This window comes from Macaca fascicularis, chromosome 1, assembly GCF_037993035.2.
Source record: "Macaca fascicularis isolate 582-1 chromosome 1, T2T-MFA8v1.1".
Lineage (NCBI taxonomy): Eukaryota > Metazoa > Chordata > Mammalia > Primates > Cercopithecidae > Macaca > Macaca fascicularis.
Genome location: NC_088375.1, coordinates 40,939,326 through 40,956,848, shown reverse-complemented (window position 1 = coordinate 40,956,848; position 17,523 = coordinate 40,939,326). Strand labels below are relative to the sequence as shown.

The window sequence follows — 17,523 nt, the reverse complement described above, 5'->3', positions numbered from 1 at the left end:
CTTGGCCTCCCAAAGTGCTGAGATTACAGGCATGAGCCACCGCACCCGGCGGATCCCCATAATTTTCTAATACAGTTTTAGTAACTCTGCCCCCTTCATGTTCTCTCAAATGGATAGCATTGCTTCACCCACAAAAAGGATCAGTATAGCAGAGGAAAGGTTGAGATCACCCCTATCTCTCTGCGGCAACAGATCAAGATTTGGACTCAATAGTTTGGAATCATCAGATAAGGGAAAAAGGAAAGGCAGAAATGAATGCTACTGAAATAAACAATGGTCATTTCTCACTTAAAATTTTGAGGAAGAGAGAAAGAAAAAAATATCTTAAGATGAAACATTTTTTAACTTGGAGATGTTAGAGAAAGTAGGGCGGACAGAAAAATGTTAGACTGAGGAGGAAAACTGAATCAAGATGAGGCAAGAGGCAGAAAGAGCCCACACCATGCTGTGAGCTTTTGGTTCCGAGCTTGGGTACCACGTCTTGCCTTCTGGATAAACTCTAAGGAAGAGAGTGATGAAGTGAAGCGGGCTGGGGGGATAGAAAGGATGGGGTGGGGCACCAGGACGAGAGACGGCAAGGAAGCTAGAACGAAAAGAGAGGGACCGAGGAGAGAAGAGAGCAGAGCAATACAAAAGCAGCCTCGGAGCTTGCCGGAGCTGCAAGCGTTAAGGGGAGGCGGAGAGTGACGCGGTTTGCGTCTGGAGCGGCTCCTTGGAGTCCACAGCATCCACCGCCGGAGCCTCGCCTTCCTTTCTCCCTCTGCAGACACAACGAGACACAAAAAGAGAGGCAACCCCTAGACCACCGCGAGGGACCCACTTGCACCATGACCGAGACCACCAAGACCCACGTTATCTTGCTTGCCTGCGGCAGCTTCAATCCCATCACCAAAGGGCACATTCAGATGTTTGGTGAGTCCTCCCGCCCACCTCTGGAAGCCGCTTCCGCTCCTCTCCTTTCCCAGGCACCTGTGTTTTCCAGGGCGATCGAACGGGAAGGCGTGTGCCCCATTCGGAGGGGTGCGCCGGCTGATCCAGCTGGTGGAGGTCGGCCCCTTTATTTTGGACTCGGGGGAGGGGAGGCAGACTGCGTTTCCGAGGCGTCACTTGCTGGGGCCAAGACCCGGCTTCCAGGGGGCCAAAGGTGGGGGATGGGAGAGGACTAGAGACAAGTGTCATTTGGGGCTGGGCAGGGGTTCGAGATACCAGAACTGGAGTGCGGCGGTGTGGTGGTTCGGCTACCAGGCTGGCGAGGACCGGGATGGGGGCAGAGGTTGGGGCGCCGAGTAGGGGGAGGAGGAGGCTGGAGATAACGTGCTGTTTGTTTAGGATGGGCCGAAATCTCCAAGGAGTTAAATCATGTATGTGCCTCGGATTCACAAACACACTCGCGCCCAACACACCAGTGACAGGGGCTGGGGCTTCAAGATTAATTTCAGATTTGGCTGGTGGTTCTGGGCGGCCCAGGGACGAGTGTTTGGGAATTGTGGGCCGTGTATTGCCCGTGCGAGGTGGATGCTGAGCGAATAGGGAGGGGGCCCTTTTCCGCCTAGGTTCGGCCTTAGGAACCCGCTGCCTAGGACAGGGAGGGGGCCGGGTGGCGGCTGCGGGAGGCCCTGCGGGAGCCGGAGCCGAAGGATCGGGGCCCAAGTTGGCTGAGGCTCTGCCCAGGGTGGCCATGGCACGCGGAAGGTTTGAGGCGTCTAGTGTGTGTATGAATGTGCGAATGAGTGTGTGTGAGTATATGCGTGTGCGTGTTGGGGGGAGGGGACTCATCATCGCGCGTTTGTTTCTTAGAAGCTTTGGGGCGTGGAGCCAGAGAGAGCGAGCGGGGGCATCTGGCTGGCTGGTTCGGGGTCCAGGAGCCGCAGGGGAAAGGTGATCGATGGATGCCTGTTGGAGGTCTCGCGCCACCGGTGGGAAACCACGCGGCTTCGCAGCTGCTAGTAGGACTCAAAGGAGCGGGGCATGAGCGTTTGGACACGGAAAGAGGGACGCGGAGGTCACTTTAGAAGCACGAATTGAGAAGTTAGAAGTTGGGGGTGCTTTTTCTTGAAACTGAGAGAAGCGAGGAGTAGGGAAGAATGAGTGGGCTGGGATGGATGAGAGAGCGGGTGGGAGGCCCTGACCTGGCCCGCCAGCGAGGCGCTCTCCAGAGGCGGCGGTGCTGAAATGCAGGGCGCGCCGGAGCTGGATGCGGGCACACGTGTTTATCCGGAGCTTGAGGATTGCGCGAGCCCTCCTGGGGAGGTTTAATGAGAACCACATTACAGCAGTAAAGACAGGGCGAGGTGGTTTAGGCTAAAAATATTCATCTTTAAACTTAAAAGGTGCGCTGAACTGGGATCGCTTGTTAAAAACCTCATGGAAAGAATATAGAACTACTTTGAGCAGAGGGCAAATCGGGTAGGCATATCTACACCATAGAAGGAGGGAGGCTGAGAAACAGCCATCCCTTCTTCACCATTCGTTCAGCTTTTAAAAGTCTTTTATTAAGAACCAATGCCAACTTGCCTGTTAAATAAGGACTTCTGTTCAAGCATCAGGGTAGACAAGAGCATCTCATCAGTCTTCTAAGGAATGTCAGTGCCCAGTGCCCTTTGATGCTGGTGTCTTCATCCCTTTCCTTCTTTTCCTGTCTGTCCATATGTCCTCTGGCAATTTATGTTGATGCACTTTACTCCTCTCCCTTGACCAGGCAATGATGGGTTTTCCTTTGGAACCAAGAGAAAGGAGGAGTAGGGAAGAGCCACTGGGCTGAGGATGAAACTCTGTGACTCTAAGAATCTTTGGTGACTCAGTGGGTACTACTCCTTTCTTCCTGGAGCTATGAAATCCCACTTATTTTAGATTACAAGAGAAACGGATTTGGATTGAGAACCAAAAATTCTGTCCTGCAACTGAAGATTCTTTGTTAACAGTAATAAAGGCTTTTGTTAAGCAAACACTGACCTGCCAATTCTCCATGAGCTTCAAGGATAGACTATGTGGAAATAGGCCTGAGTTGCAGTGGAAGGGTTTAGATATAGAAAGGTGAAAAGGAGACTTTTGGCAGTAGCGATTATTTACTTAGTGTAAGAACTGAGGACCAGGGCAGAATGTCAACAAAGTCCTTTGCATGTCCATTAAAGTATAATTCAGAGAGCAACACAAAAAAAGGATATGATATGTTCACTCACTATGGCTTTAAGGAGCTTATTACCTAATGAAGAATTTAGCACATAAACAAGTAAAAATGAAGCAAGAATAAGAACACAAATACACATTAAACTATTTTTGGTAGAATCTCTTATGTGAATCTTTGAGCTCTGGATAAATTTTATAATTTATTTTTGTAGAGCAGTTCTGGTTAACAAAACTTTTTCATCTACGTTAAGTTACTTATTCCTATTAACAACCTTATAAGAAATACATTATTACCTCTATTTTACAAATAAGAAACTGACAGAAGCCAAGTGACTTTCTCATGAACACACATGGAGAATAGGTGGCACTGAGACTTCAGCCTCATGTTCCTGATTCCTCTTGTAAAGGCCTTCATACTGCAACAAAGGCTGCAGGAAGTGCCCACTCATCTTCTGACTGCATAATTCCATGAACACTCTATTTTCATGAACCATAAACTAACAGAATTAAGTTGACCATCAACTAAGCGAGATTCCTATATATGCATTTCCTTAAGATCTTTGTCTCATCTCTAAAGAAACCAGTTATTTATTAACTATTTCCTCCTTTCAAATGGCTTTTAAAATTTTCTCTCTGACAACACAGAAATAATTAATACAACTAAATTATCAAACTTTTGGCCAGGCGTGGTGGCTCACTCCTACAATCCCAGCACTTTGGGAGGCGAAGATGGGCATATCACATGAGCTCAGGAGTTTGAGACCAGACTGGACAACCTGGTGAAGCCCCATCTCTACAAAAAATATAAAAATTAGCCAGGTATGGTGGTGCATGCCTGTAGTCCTAGCTACTCTAGAGGCTGAAGTGGGAGGATGGCTGAGGTGGGAGCCTGGGAGGCAGAGGTCACAGTATGCCGAGATAGCACACTGCACTCTATTCTAGGTAATACAGCCAGATTCTGTCTTTAAAAATTTTTTTTCAAACTTTCTTTAAGGTGACTGAAATTTGTAATAAATTTTTTTAAAAAACAGACACAAATAGGACTTTGAAATTAGACATTTTAAATAGAGCTCCTGTATCTTGAAATTCAATTTCTTACCAAAGGAAAAAGAGAAAGACTATAAACAAAAAGAGAAGTGGCATTCAAAACTAAAGACTCACTCTTCATTTTTGTAAAGTAGCACTTGTACAATTCTCAATATTTGTAAAATTTTTTAGAATGAAATTTTCTTTTACTCTGAAAGGGAAGCTGATATTATTTCTCCTATTTGAAGCTATAGAAACATGCAGGAAAAAATAATATTTGTGAGAGATATTTGACACTTGTATACTCAACTGTAACTAAAATGCTTTCAGGATGAGTAAAAGTTTTTGGCAAAGTAAACCCATAAATGAATGATGTCATATCTCATGGGTCTGCCTCATTACATAAGAAGATAATGTGGAAGTTTTAAAAAATGTAACTGCTTAGTTTTTAAGTATGTAGAGATTATAATTTAATGTGGCTTTCTTTACATTTATAGCTATATTTGTCAATAAATCTACCACTGGGAAGTCAGAGAGAAAGTTTAAATAGAAAAGTAAGAAAATATAGCTCAGATTAATTTGGCTACTAAAAAAAAACCAGAGGAATTGGGGGATTTCATCACAGCAGAAATATTTCTAGCTATTTTTTGTATTTTTTCTGTTTTAATTTGTAGATATAGGGTCTTGCTCCGTTGCCCAGGCTGGAGAGCAGCAGCAGGGTCATGGCTTCCTGCAGCCTCAAACTCCTGTTTCTGCTAACTGTGGATTAAATCCAGGTCTACCTGACTCCAAAAACTATTTTCTTTTTACCGCGCTCTGATATTGTCTCCCAAAATTACCAAAGTCTAACATCTTTCCTCCCTTTAAGCCAGTCAGAGGTCTAATGCCTGACAGAGAGGGATGACCAGGTGGCAAGGAGTCAGTCATTCAGGTCAGGTGGTTAATACCAGGGAGAGCTTTCTGAAATAAGCTTCAGTGAGAACAATTGGAATTGGAAACTTATGGCAGCCGCTATTTTTGAAAATTAATATTTCTTTGAAAAGTCATATTTCTTCAAAAAGATCCACAATACTGATAACTCAAATGGTACAAGATCTACTATAATCATTCTCCATGTACCCGAGCCTGTGGCATAGTAGAATTGCATGCTTAGGCTGGGTGCATGCTCACGGCCACCGCCTTCCTCCACAGCAATGGTCCCTCCACCAGCATCCAGGAGAATGTGACCAAAAAGAGGAGGGCATGTTGGCTGTGACAGCCAGAAATGACCAAATTCAGTTCTCTTTCTGGGCTCAAGCGGACCTTTCACCTCAGCCTCCTGTGCAGTTAGGACTACAGGCACCATGGGCACACCCTAGTGGCTAATGAAAAAAAATTCTTTTAGAGACAGGGTCTTGCTATTTTGCTGAGGCTGGTCTCCAACTCCTGACCTCAAGCAATCCTCCCACATCAGCCTCTCAAGTAACTGGGGTTATAGATGTGAGCCACTGCATCCAGCTGTATCCTACTTTTTAATAATTGTAAAATAAATGGATTTTCCAGTTTTTCTATTTCAAATTTTTTTTTTCTTTTTGCTTTGAGCTGGATCATTTGAAGAGATGTAATCCAATTTTGTTCTTCTTAAAGGGTAATGAAGAGAGCCTTCTACTTGTTGCAGAATTGGAGATGCAGCCCCTATAGAACTGCTATAAATCAAGAAGCTGTTGAATGTGATCAAAATTCTTATATTATAAAAGTTATTAAGCACATGTGGTACTCTTTTCCTTTGTACCACTATCTAATTTGATCCTATCCTGCAAGGTAAACTGAATAATAGTATCCACTTTTACGATTGATAAGGCAGAGGTACATGTGTAAGTCACTGGGTCGAATTCATCAGCAAAAATCAGTATAGAACCTCTTTCTTGATATCTAGACTCTCTCACTCATGACGCTTCTTTTTTATTTCCTTATAATTGCAATAGCACCTATGAAAGAAGAAGCCATTTGAACTTAGCTGTCAACAAAGGGTCATGAGAACCTTACAAATTTTTTTCCTTGGCAACACAGACCTCCAACAAAATATATCCAACAAAGATATCTGTGTCTAACCCAAAAGGTCTTTCTTTTCTTAATACTCTTATGTTTTTCATTTAACTTTGTCATTAGAACGGGCTTTCCATAACTCCTCCAACTTCCTCCTTTCTTCCCACTCTTCTGTTACCTCAGCTAACACCTATTCATTCTTTGGATTTTAGCTTCAACGATAGTTTCTCAGGGAACCTCCACTGACTCCTAAATTAAGTCTGGCTACCCTGACATTTGTTCCCACATCACCTTATGTTTTCCAGGCCATAACTTTCATCTCATGTGTTTTATGGCTGTTTCCCATGGTAGACCTTAAGCTTTTTGAAGACAGAAACAATGCCTGGTGTCATCACTGATATATTTCCCAGTACCTAGCATGTAGTAGGATCTCCATAATAGTTGTTGAATAAATTTTTTAAATGAATGTATAGAATCTTGTTCCAGGCAGAGGAATCAGCCATGTACAAAGGCTAGGGTGAAGAGATAGAGACATAGAATAATAGAACAAGGAAAAGTTCAGGATGGCTCAAGGAGAAGGGGAGTGAGAGGTGAGACTAGAGAGGGGTAGTTGAATGTCTGAACAATTACGAAGGCTCCTAAGTCATTTTAAAGATTTTAGACTTTATCCCAATGACAATGAGAAGACATTGCATTGTTTTTAAAGTAAAGGGGTAACATAGCCATATCTTTAAATTATGATTTAATTAAATATTTAATATAGATTGGTGAAGGGCAAGAATGTGGTGACCAGTTAGGCATGTGTTTCAGCAATAAAGGATTCAACCCAAAGAAGATGGTCACCTGGCCCAGGCTGGTGGTTTCTGGGATGGAGAATGTGTATCTGAACGTTATTTAGGAGGTAAAAGAGATCTTCATTTGGCCGGGTGCGGTGGCTCACGCCTGTAACTGCAGCACTTGGAGAGGCTGAGGCAGGCAGATCACGAGGAGAGGAGATCGAGACCATCCTGGCTAACACAGTGAAACCCCGTCTCTACTCAAAATACAAAAAATTATCTGGGCGTGGTGGCATGTGCTTGTAGTACCAGCTACTTGGGAGGCTGAGACAGGAGAATCGCTTGAACCCGGGAGGGAGAGGTTGCAGTGAGCTGAGATCGCACCACTGCACTCCAGCCTGAGTGACAGAGCAAGACTACATCTCAAAAAAAAAAAAAAAAAAAAAAAAAGAGAGAGAGAGAGAGAGATCTTCATTTCGTGATGTGATGAGTGTGTGATGGTGAAGTAGTCCAGGGTAATTTGCAGGTTTCTATCCAAGGTGGATGAATAGAAAATGCTGGAGGAGAAGCAGGTTTAGGGGTTGGTGGGGAAAGTAAAGATTCGTACTTCTTACTTGAAAATTTTGGTAATATGTGTTCTAACCAAGCACTGATGTGACAGAATACCTAAATGCAAAGTTTCTTTGTGACCTGGGATGTCTGAGTCTTATAATGAAAGTTCCCAGTAGATTCCAGTTAGATTATTAAAATTTATTCATGCAAGAAAGATATAAAATTTATTAACAGTATGGAAATAAAATGCAAAAAGAAAGGTTTTCTGCTTTTTAAAAAAATATATATAAAATGGAAGATAATCAATATCCTAAATTTGACTCTTTTTAATGTTGAGGCTGTAAAATTAGGAATAACTGATAGTAGTTCACAAAACCACTTTTGACTTGCCCACCACTCTGATGATGGCTGTGACATTACGCTTAAGTAGATGCTTGGGGTTGGGCATGTGGTTGATGCCTATAATCTCAATACTTTGGGATCACTTGAGCCCAGCAGTTTGAGACCAGCCTGGGCAACATGGTGAAACCCCATCTCTACTAAAAATATAAAAATTAGCTGGACATGGTGGCACGTGCCCATAGTCCTAGCTGCATGGGAGGCTGAGGTGGAAGGATCGCTTGAGCAATGGGAGGCTGACATGGAAGGATCGTCAGACCAAGGAGGTCAAGGCTGCAGTGAGTCATGATGATACCACTGCACTCCAGCCTGGGCAACAGAGTGAGACCCTGTCTCAAAGGAAAAAAAAAAAAAGTAGCCAGGCGCAGCGGCTCCTGCCTGTAATCCCAGCACTTTAGGAGGTTGAAAGGGACCGATCTTGAGGTTAGGAGTTCAAGACCAACCTGGTCAACATGATGAAACCCCATCTCTACTAAAAATACAAAAATTAGCCAGGGGTGGTGGCAGGCACCTGTAATCCCAGCTACTTGGGAGGCTGAGGCAGGAGAATTGCTTGAATCCGGGAGGTGGAAGTTGTAGTGAACCAAGATCTCGCCACAGCACTCCAGCCTGGGCAATAGAGCAAGACACCTTCTCAAAAAAAAAAAAAAAAAAAAAAAAAAAGAGGTAGATGCTTGGGAATCCTACCTAATTTGTTGGTAAGTTGAAGGTACACAAGTGGTAACTCATGGATCACTCAAGGTGGTTTCACTAGCAGGAGCAGTGTCTGCTCATGACACAAGAATAATGGGCTGAAAAAGAAAATGTAGACATTTGTGTTCACACAAACTGTTGACTCAGTTTACTTTTTTCTGCTGCACTGACTAACTGAACCTCATGTGAAAACAACCTAACCATGAGAGGCAAATCTTCTGTCTAGAATGTATTCCAAACTAAGCAATATGGTCTAATGAAGAACAGAGCTGATGTCCTAAGAGTCTTGAAATATTTATTTCAGTTTCTCTTCTCTTTTTGTTTTACTTGTTCCTATTCTATATTTCTAAGCCTTTCTGCTTAGAACTATCAGAATTAAGATAATTCAATTATTTCTCAAATCATTTGAATTATTGCTTAGTAGGAACATCCTTTGAAATGTTATGGGTGCCAGAGAAACATTTCTATATAAACTTCCAATTTTAGATTAAGTCAAATGAACAGCCTAAAGTGTGAAGGCAAACTAAAAAGCATAACCTGCCAACATTCAAGTTTGAACCCCTCTGTTTCAAAGATATCCACAGACACAAGAGGCAAATGAAAAAGTAGACAGATAATATATTTATTTTGTTATTTTTCTATCGATAGGCAATAGTTTAAAAGTAATCCATGCATGACTGGAAGAGAGAATGAAAATCCAGTTTTGAAAGTGTTTCTTTGAAAAACTTCAAGTCTTAATTTTTCTATATAATTGTCTTCTTGGTCACCAGTACAGTGTCCTGAATGTGGTGGTGGTTTAGTTAATGTTTCATGATGCTGTAAAATACACTTTCTAGCACAGTTCTTGTTCACGCTTGGTTCTTGGATCATCCTGAATTGCTCAAAAAGATCCTAACTACACTAAGGAATGAAAAAATATTTTTTCAGGCAGGGTGTGGTAGCACATGCCTATAATCCCAGTGCTTTGAAGTCTAAAGCAGGAGAATTGCTTGCGCCTAGGAGTTCAAGGTTGTAGTGAGCCATTATCACAGCACTGCACTCCATCCTGGGCAACCGAGCAAGATCTTGTCTTAAAAACATTTTTTTAGCCGGGTGTGGTGGCTCATGCCTGTAATCCCAGCACTTTGGGAGGCCGAGACGGGCGGATCAGAAGGTCAGGAGATCAAGACCATCCTGACTAACACGGTGAAACCCCGTCTCTACTAAAAATACACAAAAAACTAGCCGGGCGTAGTGGTGGGTGCCTGTAGTCCCAGCTATGCGCGAGGCTGAGGCAGGAGAACGGCGGGAACCCGGGAGGCGGAGCTTGTAGTGAGCCGAGATTGCGCCACTGCGCTCCAGCCTGGGCGGTTGAGCAATACTCCGTTTCAAAAAAAAAAAAAAAAAAAAATTTAAACATATTCAATACACAAAATTTTAGTTAAACAAAGGCATTTAAAATAATTCTTTAGGATTCAATGTTATAGACTAAGACCTGAGATATAGGAGTTCATTTGATAGAGAATTACATAACTTTATTTATGGATATGTTCCATATCTCAATATATGTCAATGCAGCATCAGTTTACAGGGAGGGAAGTTTTCCACTTCCAGAGATCTTCCAATTATAAGCACTCAATTGCATGGAACACATTTGCTTTTTTTGGATAGTTTGGCAGCTAGCCTCAGAAGTCTTTTAGCTTAAAAAGATCTTTCAGTGGCTTACGTGGTATGACCAAGGCCATCCTCCTGGTATTGGCTCCTTCCTCTTTTTACATCTTCCAGTGTCTCCATGATTTGTAAACTCTGCAGCAAAGGCAAATATTATAACCACTACCCGCATCATCATCTTCCCCATTATCATCCTGATCATGAAGCCACTTTATTTGAGCTTATTTAAACCATACTGCCATTAAGCTGTTTTTTATTAAATTTAATGCGTAATTCTCTTTAGCATTATACAAGTAAGCCAGCCAGGAAAATTATTTTGATCATGGCAATAAGAGGTTAAGAGGAGGAAGTAGCGAGGGAGCAAGACTCTGAGGCTAACCCCTGGAAGTGATGGCAGCTAAATAGCAGTCTTTTTCTGTTTTTTCTCCTACATCAAATTGCCTCCACATGAGTAGACATGCTGCAACATATTGACCTCATTTAATATTTACCAGGCAGTAGAAGAGACAGTAAAGCATATTCCCTAGATAAGACTAAATGCTTATAGTTTTATTCTTGTTCCAGTTTCTTAGGCCAAAAACCTTGGACTAATGCTTAATTATTCCCTGTTTTGTATACATTATTTATGTCCAAATGTTTTGGAATCTCTTTATCTTCAAAATATAACTAAGACCAACCACCTCTCTCCATCTACATCCCTGGTGCAAGCCACTGTTATCTTTCATTTGAATTATTGCAATAGCCTCTTAACTGGTCTCTTTGCTTCCACTCTTGGTTGCAACACTCAATTCTTAACAAATAATCAGAGTGATCCTTTAGGCCGGACATGGTGGCTCACACCTGTAATCCCAGCACTTTGGGAGGCCGAGGCAGGTGGATCATGAGGTCACGAGATCGAGATCATCTTGGCTAACAAGGTGAAACCTCATCTCTACTAAAAATACAAAAAATTAGCCAGGCATGGTGGCACGTGCCTGTAGTCCCAGCTACTTGGGAGGCTGAGGCAGAAGAATCACTTGAACCTGGGAGGCGGAGGTTGCAGTGAGCCAAAATTGCACCACTGCACTCCAGCCTGGGCCACAGAGCGAGACTCCGTCTCAGTAAACAAATAAACAAAAAAAAAAACAGAGCGATCCTTTCAAAATGTAAGCCAAATCTAAGTCAGATCATGTTGCTCCTTTGCTCCAAATCCTCCATAGCTCCATATCTCACTCAATCAAAGTCAAAGTCATCATCATGGCCTATAGACCTCCATGATCAGCCACCCTGCCCCCACCTCCACCCTAACACATCACTTCCACTTCATTCTTAGCTAACCTCACGGAACGTCCTTGCTTTGGCCTTAGAGTCTTTGTGCTGAATGTTTCCTCTGCCTGGAATGCCCTTCCCCATGTAGCCCATGTCTCATTCGCTCCCCTCCTCCAATTCTCTGCTCAAATGTAACCTTCTCCTCATCGTCCACTTGGCAGATCCTACTCCCCTGATCATATAATTTAAAATCGCACCTCACACACTCCCAGTCCCTCTTATTCTGCTCTACTTATATCTTTTCTCTCTTGTGCTTATCACATTTAAACTAAGGATGTTATTTCTTGTTTTCTTATGCTTATTATTCAATGCCTGTCTCCCCAGCTAGAGCTCCTCAAGAGCAGAGATCTTTGTTTACTCTGCTCATTAATGTATCTCAGGCTCCTAGGACAGTGCCTGCCACACAGTGAGTGCTCATTAAACGTTTCTTGAGGCCAGGTGTGGTGGCTCATGCCTGTAATCCCAGCACTTTGGGAGGCTGAAGTGGCTACATCACTGGAGGTCAGGAGTTTCATACCAGCCTGCAACATGGGGAAACCCTGTCTCTACTAAAAATTCCAAAAAATTTTCCAGCGTGGTGGTGCATGCCTGTAATCCTAGCTACTCAGGAGGCTGAGGTGGGACGACAGGAGGTGGAGGTTGCACTGAGCCTAGATCACGCCACTGCACTATAGTCTGGGTGACAGAACGAGACTCCATCTAAAAAAAAAATGTTTTTTGAATGAGTAATGAGTGACATGTTAGATTCCTCATCTCAAGTCTATGGTAGACTTACTGGCAGGAAGGGTAGAGTCAGGAGGGCTCTATGGCTATTGATCTCTAGCAGAGATAACAAACTAAACAAAGCAATTGAAGTGAAAAGTGTTACCAAAGAGGTGAGAATGAGGTAAAGTAGGAGCATGGAGGAAATTACCACTCTGGACATGGTAGATGGGCCATTAGAGCAGGTGTTAGTGAGAGTTTGAGTTTGAAAGTTAAAGCTGCCGAGTGGACAGAATAGAAAAAGGCATTCTTGGCTGGGCGTGGTGGCTCATACCTGTAATCCCAGCACTTTGGGAGGCCAAGGTGGGAGGATTGCTTGAGCCCAGGATTTGGAGACCAGCCTGGGCTTTATAATGAGACCCCATCTCTACAAAAATTTAAAAAATTAGCTGGGTGTGGTGGCATGTGCCTGTAGTCCCAGCTACTTGGGAGGCTGAGTTGGAGGGATCACTTGAGCCCAGAAGTTCAGGACCAGCCTGGGCAACAAAGCGAGACTTCATCTCTTAAAAAAAAAAAAAAAGGAAATTAAAAAAAAGAGAGAGAGAGAGAATGACATTCTGGGAAGAGAGCGGGATATGTGTGGAAGCCTCAACAGCATGGCACATTAAGGAATTTCCAGGGAACTTGCTAGAGTGCAGGTGGGCAAGGGAGGGAAGGACAGGAGATGAGAGAGCCAGAAAACAGGTTGGGAGGGGGACAGTGCCAAGGGTTCAGATCTGACCCAGCATTTTTTTTAGCAGGCCTCAAAAGGTGATGGACAAAGGAGTACACGGCAGATGTTGGACCTGCATCCCAAATGTCAATGTTCCCTTTGTTAGCAGTTCAGTAGGGAGCTGCCATTGTGATTTTATCTAAACATTTTGAAGTTATTATTTCTGTATCACTCTTTGAAATGAAGAGGATTTTTTCTTTTTCTTTCTTTTCGTGATTTTATTTATTTACTTATTTTTTATTTTTATTTTTTGAGATGGGGTCTCACTCTGCTGCCCAGGCTGGAGTGCAGTGGTGCTGTCTCAGCTCACTGCAATCTCCGCCTCCCAGGTTAAAGTGATTCTCATGCCTCAGCCTCCAGAGTAGCTGGGACTACAGGCGTCCGCCATCATGCTCGGATAATTTTTTTTTTTGTATTATTTTTATAGACACAGGATTTTACCGTGTTGCCCAAGCTGGTCTTGAACTCCTGACCTCAGGTGATCCGCCTGCCTCAGCCTCCCAAAGTGCTGAGATTACAGGGGTGTGCCACCATGCCCAGCCACGATTTTATTATTTTCTGAAATGGAACCATTATACATTGCATAAAGTATATCTGTCGATGAAATACACAAGTGAGAAATTATATTGCTGTACAACCCACCAAAATAACAACAAATAAGCAAAAAAGTCACTCCCGTGATTTGTTCTTGCCTAGGATCTAGATTTTACTGTGCTTCACTGGAATGCCCCTGTTGCTCAAGTATTCCCAGATTTGGTGAACTCGGTTCACCCTAGTTTTATCTTCCATGATTTTGTGGGATTTGGATATGTGCCTGCTTTCTTCTCCACAGGCTTAATTGTCTGAAAAGTAAGCACTGTGGCGATCCTGTCTTTTGACACTTGTTTTTAGCTCTAATCCTGGAGGTCTTGATCAAGTGTATTTCTGTTCTTATAAAACTATGGTTCTGGCTGGGCAGTGGCTCACACCTGTAATCTCAGCACTTTGGGAGGCTGAGGTGGGAGGATCCCTTGAGGCCAAGGGTTCAAGACCAGCCTGGGCAGCATAGGGAGATCCCATCTCTACAGCAAATTTAAAAATTAGCCAAGTGTGGTAGTGTGCATCTGTAGTCCTAGCTACTCTGGAGGTTGAGGTGGGAAGATGGCTTGCGCCCATGAGGTTGAGGTTGCAGTGAGTCATGATCATGCCACTGTGCTCCAGCCTGGGTGACAGAGAGAGACTCTGTCTTAAGAAAACAAAAACAAAAATATATCATTCTCCATGACTATTGAAATTATTTACCATTTAAAAGACTCAATAAAGTGACACGATGGTAAGAGGTTGGGTTTTCTGATGCTTTATTTATTTTTTAAATTTAAATTTAATTTATTATTATTTTTTATTTTTAGAGACAAGGTCTCACTATGTTGCCCCATCTGGCCTCAAATTCCTGGGCTAAAGTGATCCTCCTGTCTCAGCCTCCCAAAGTGCTAGGATTACAGGTGTCAGCCACTGTGCCCAGCCAATGCTTTATTCTTCAACATTTTTCCAACCCTTCATCTTAGTGCCCACAGAGAGGTGGAATACTTCCTCCACGGAGCACTGAGATGAAACTACATCCATGACTATTCATATTCCTTTTCGAATATTTATGTGCAGATATTTAGCAAATATTTAGCAGTGCATAGCTCATCACATGAACTACAAGATCTTTAAAAGAAGACTTTTTTTTTAAAAAAGAGACCTGTCGTTCATGTTAAATTAAAATTAAGACAATAAATATTATACATATAAATTCAAGCCATAATTGCTTCATTTTCCATGAACCAATCTTGCTAAGCACTATTTAAAAATTATTTACTTGTTATACCCCAGGGAATCAAAATTTATAGATAATGTATCAGGTTCTCTTGCTGTTAACAATGTTGACAAAAAAATAGGTAAAGGCCCCAGTTTTTCCTACCACTCCATTTTTTCTGTTTATATGGAAATTAATAAACTGAATGGCTGTTGATCTGGGAATATACTTAGTCTCCTGGAGGCTTATCTTTCTCATTTGTAAAATAGCGTGATTGATATAACTCAAGGTTGACAAACTATGGACTGCAGGCCGTATGTGGCCAGCTACCTGATTTTGTGAGGCCTGCGAGCTAAGGATGGCTTTTTACATTTTTAAATGGCTGGAAAAAAATGTAAAATCACAATAATATTTTGTGACACATATAAATTTCATAAAATAAAATTTTAGTATTCATAAAGTTTTATTGGCACATAGCCACTCTCATTTCACGTATGTATTATCTCTGGATGTTTTTACACTGAAACAACAGAGGTGAGTGGTTGTGACAGAAACTTTATGGACTGCAAAATCAAAAGTATTTACTCTCTGGACATTTACAGAAAGCTTGCCAACCCCTGGTATAACCTACCTCTGGGTGTTGGAATGGAAATATCTAAAATGTTCTTAAAATAGGAAGTACTGTTGAAGTCCATTACCCAGAGGAACTGTTTGATGAACAATTTTCAGTCTAAACTAAATCTCTAAAAAGACTCATTTAAGCAGCAAATGTACTTTCAATTTCATAACTGTAATTTTTCTGGCTGACTGTGTAAATGGCCATGTTCATGGCGGGGATGATTTTCTGGTGTTTGGTTTACAGTGGACATTGATTCACCACACTCTGGCTAACGTTGGACATTTATCTGCTGTTGAACATTAGGTATATTTTCTCAGAACACATTTATCCTTTTCTTGTTTCATAGCTACCTCCTTCTTTAAATTTAATACCTTATATACCTTATATTTGAGGATTAGAAAATTAGCACTCCAATTGCATCAGGCTTTTACATGGTGCTCGGGCAGTCATATCTAGTTTTTCTGCAGCACCTCACTTCCCTCCGAACATTGATAGCACTTGGTTTGTACCTCTCTTATAGCACTTAGCACATTGTGCTGTGGGTTGTAGCTATTTCTGTCCATGCCTCATATTATCCATCAGATATAAGCTCTAGGCAAGGTCATGTGGGTTTTTTTGTATCTCCTAGGGTGCCTAGCACCGTGTTCTAGGAACATGGAGATACTTTAAATATTTAGCAAATGAATGAATGATTAAACTGTTAGGAATATTCAAAATCTCAACATCTAGGCAAAATAGATGATCAGAAAAAAAGGCAAGCATTTAGGAACCAGAAAATACAGGAAAACAGAGATTCAAGCAAGACAGGACTGAAAAAACAGGACAGATAGCAAACACGAGGTGCCAGTGACTTAGGGACTTCAAAATCAAGATAATTCTTGCCTCAAGATGGAAAAGCTCATGCTTCTTCCCAGATATCCACAGTGGGAACTGCAAGTCACGTTTGGGAGCTATGAAGTGTGCAACTTGGCAGGAGTGAAAAATACGGAGTCAAGTGTCCACTGGACACTTCAGGCAGGTGCATGGGACATGCAGGAACGATTTTTCAGTGAGGCAAAAGTAGGTTTAAGAGTGGCAGATCAAGCCAGGTGCGGAGGCTCACACCTATGATTCCAGCACTTTGGGAGGCTGAGGCTGGTGGATCACTAGGTCAGGAGTTCGAGACCAACCTGACCAACATGGTGAAACCCCATCTGTACTAAAAATACAAAAATTAGCCAGGCCTGGCAACACACGCCTGTAATCCCAGCTACTCAGGAGGCTGAGGCAGGAGAATCGCTTGAACCCAGGAAGTGGAGGTTGCAGTGAGCTGAGATCTCACTACTGCACTCTAGCCTAGGTGACAGAGCAAGACTCTGTCTCAAAAAGAAAAAAAAAAAAGGAATGACAGAGCAGTTGAGTTTCTTTTTTATTCAGTCGCAGTTTGAAAAAAGTTTTGGGCACATGGCACCTAGTGAAGTGAAGCTTTGTAAACTACTTACTGTACTTTGAGCAGACCAAACAAAAACCATTGGTTTATCAATTAAGTTTGCATCTTCAGAAATCACAGAATCTCTGTTTGAAGCAGATTTCAAAATTGTGCAGATAGTCTTCCAGTTCTGAAATCCCTTTTAAAACATCTTTACAAGTATCTGTCCAATCTCTTCTTGAGATCTTTCAGGTCCAGAGAATGCACTATTTTCCAAAGCAGCCAAATAGCATTTGGCACAATTGCACTTTTTTCAAGATTGTCCCTTCTATCAAGCTGACACTGGGCTTCTGAGACTCCCATGTGTTGGACCTAGTTCTTTTCCTCAAGATCCATGCAGCAAGTTTAATCTATCTTCCACTGAGAGACATTCAAATAGGTGGAGACAGCTACTCTGTCCCAGCACCCTTCTCTTTTGGCTTCACAAGCTCTAGTTCTTTTTATCTGGATGTCATTACATTCCCAGTCTTCATAGCATTCTGTCTTATCTCCTTTAAACATACCTTCATTGTCTACATCCCTCTATTCAATTCAATTTGTGATGCTGCATTCTGATGTGGCCTGATTGTGCTGTCTTATCTATCATTGAACTTAGCATAGCGAGTAATCCCTTTATTTATGGCACTCTCT

General features: G+C 42.4%; 1 protein-coding gene across 5 annotated transcripts in view; it reads left to right on the top strand.

The window, feature by feature from the left end:
- Window positions 1-744: 744 nt before the first annotated feature.
- NMNAT2 (nicotinamide nucleotide adenylyltransferase 2) overlaps window positions 745-17,523 on the top strand; it is a 174,707-nt gene continuing 157,928 nt past the window's right edge. For 3 of the 5 annotated variants that reach the window (XM_074029970.1, XM_074030035.1, XM_074030077.1), the window contains exon 1: window positions 745-1,047. In XM_074029970.1, the coding sequence (XP_073886071.1) occupies window positions 828-1,047 (220 nt within the window). In that variant the 5' untranslated portion in view covers window positions 745-827. The remainder of the gene's footprint in view (window positions 1,048-17,523) is intronic. The other 2 variants (XM_005540192.5, XM_045393740.3) reach the window with 1 other exon arrangement.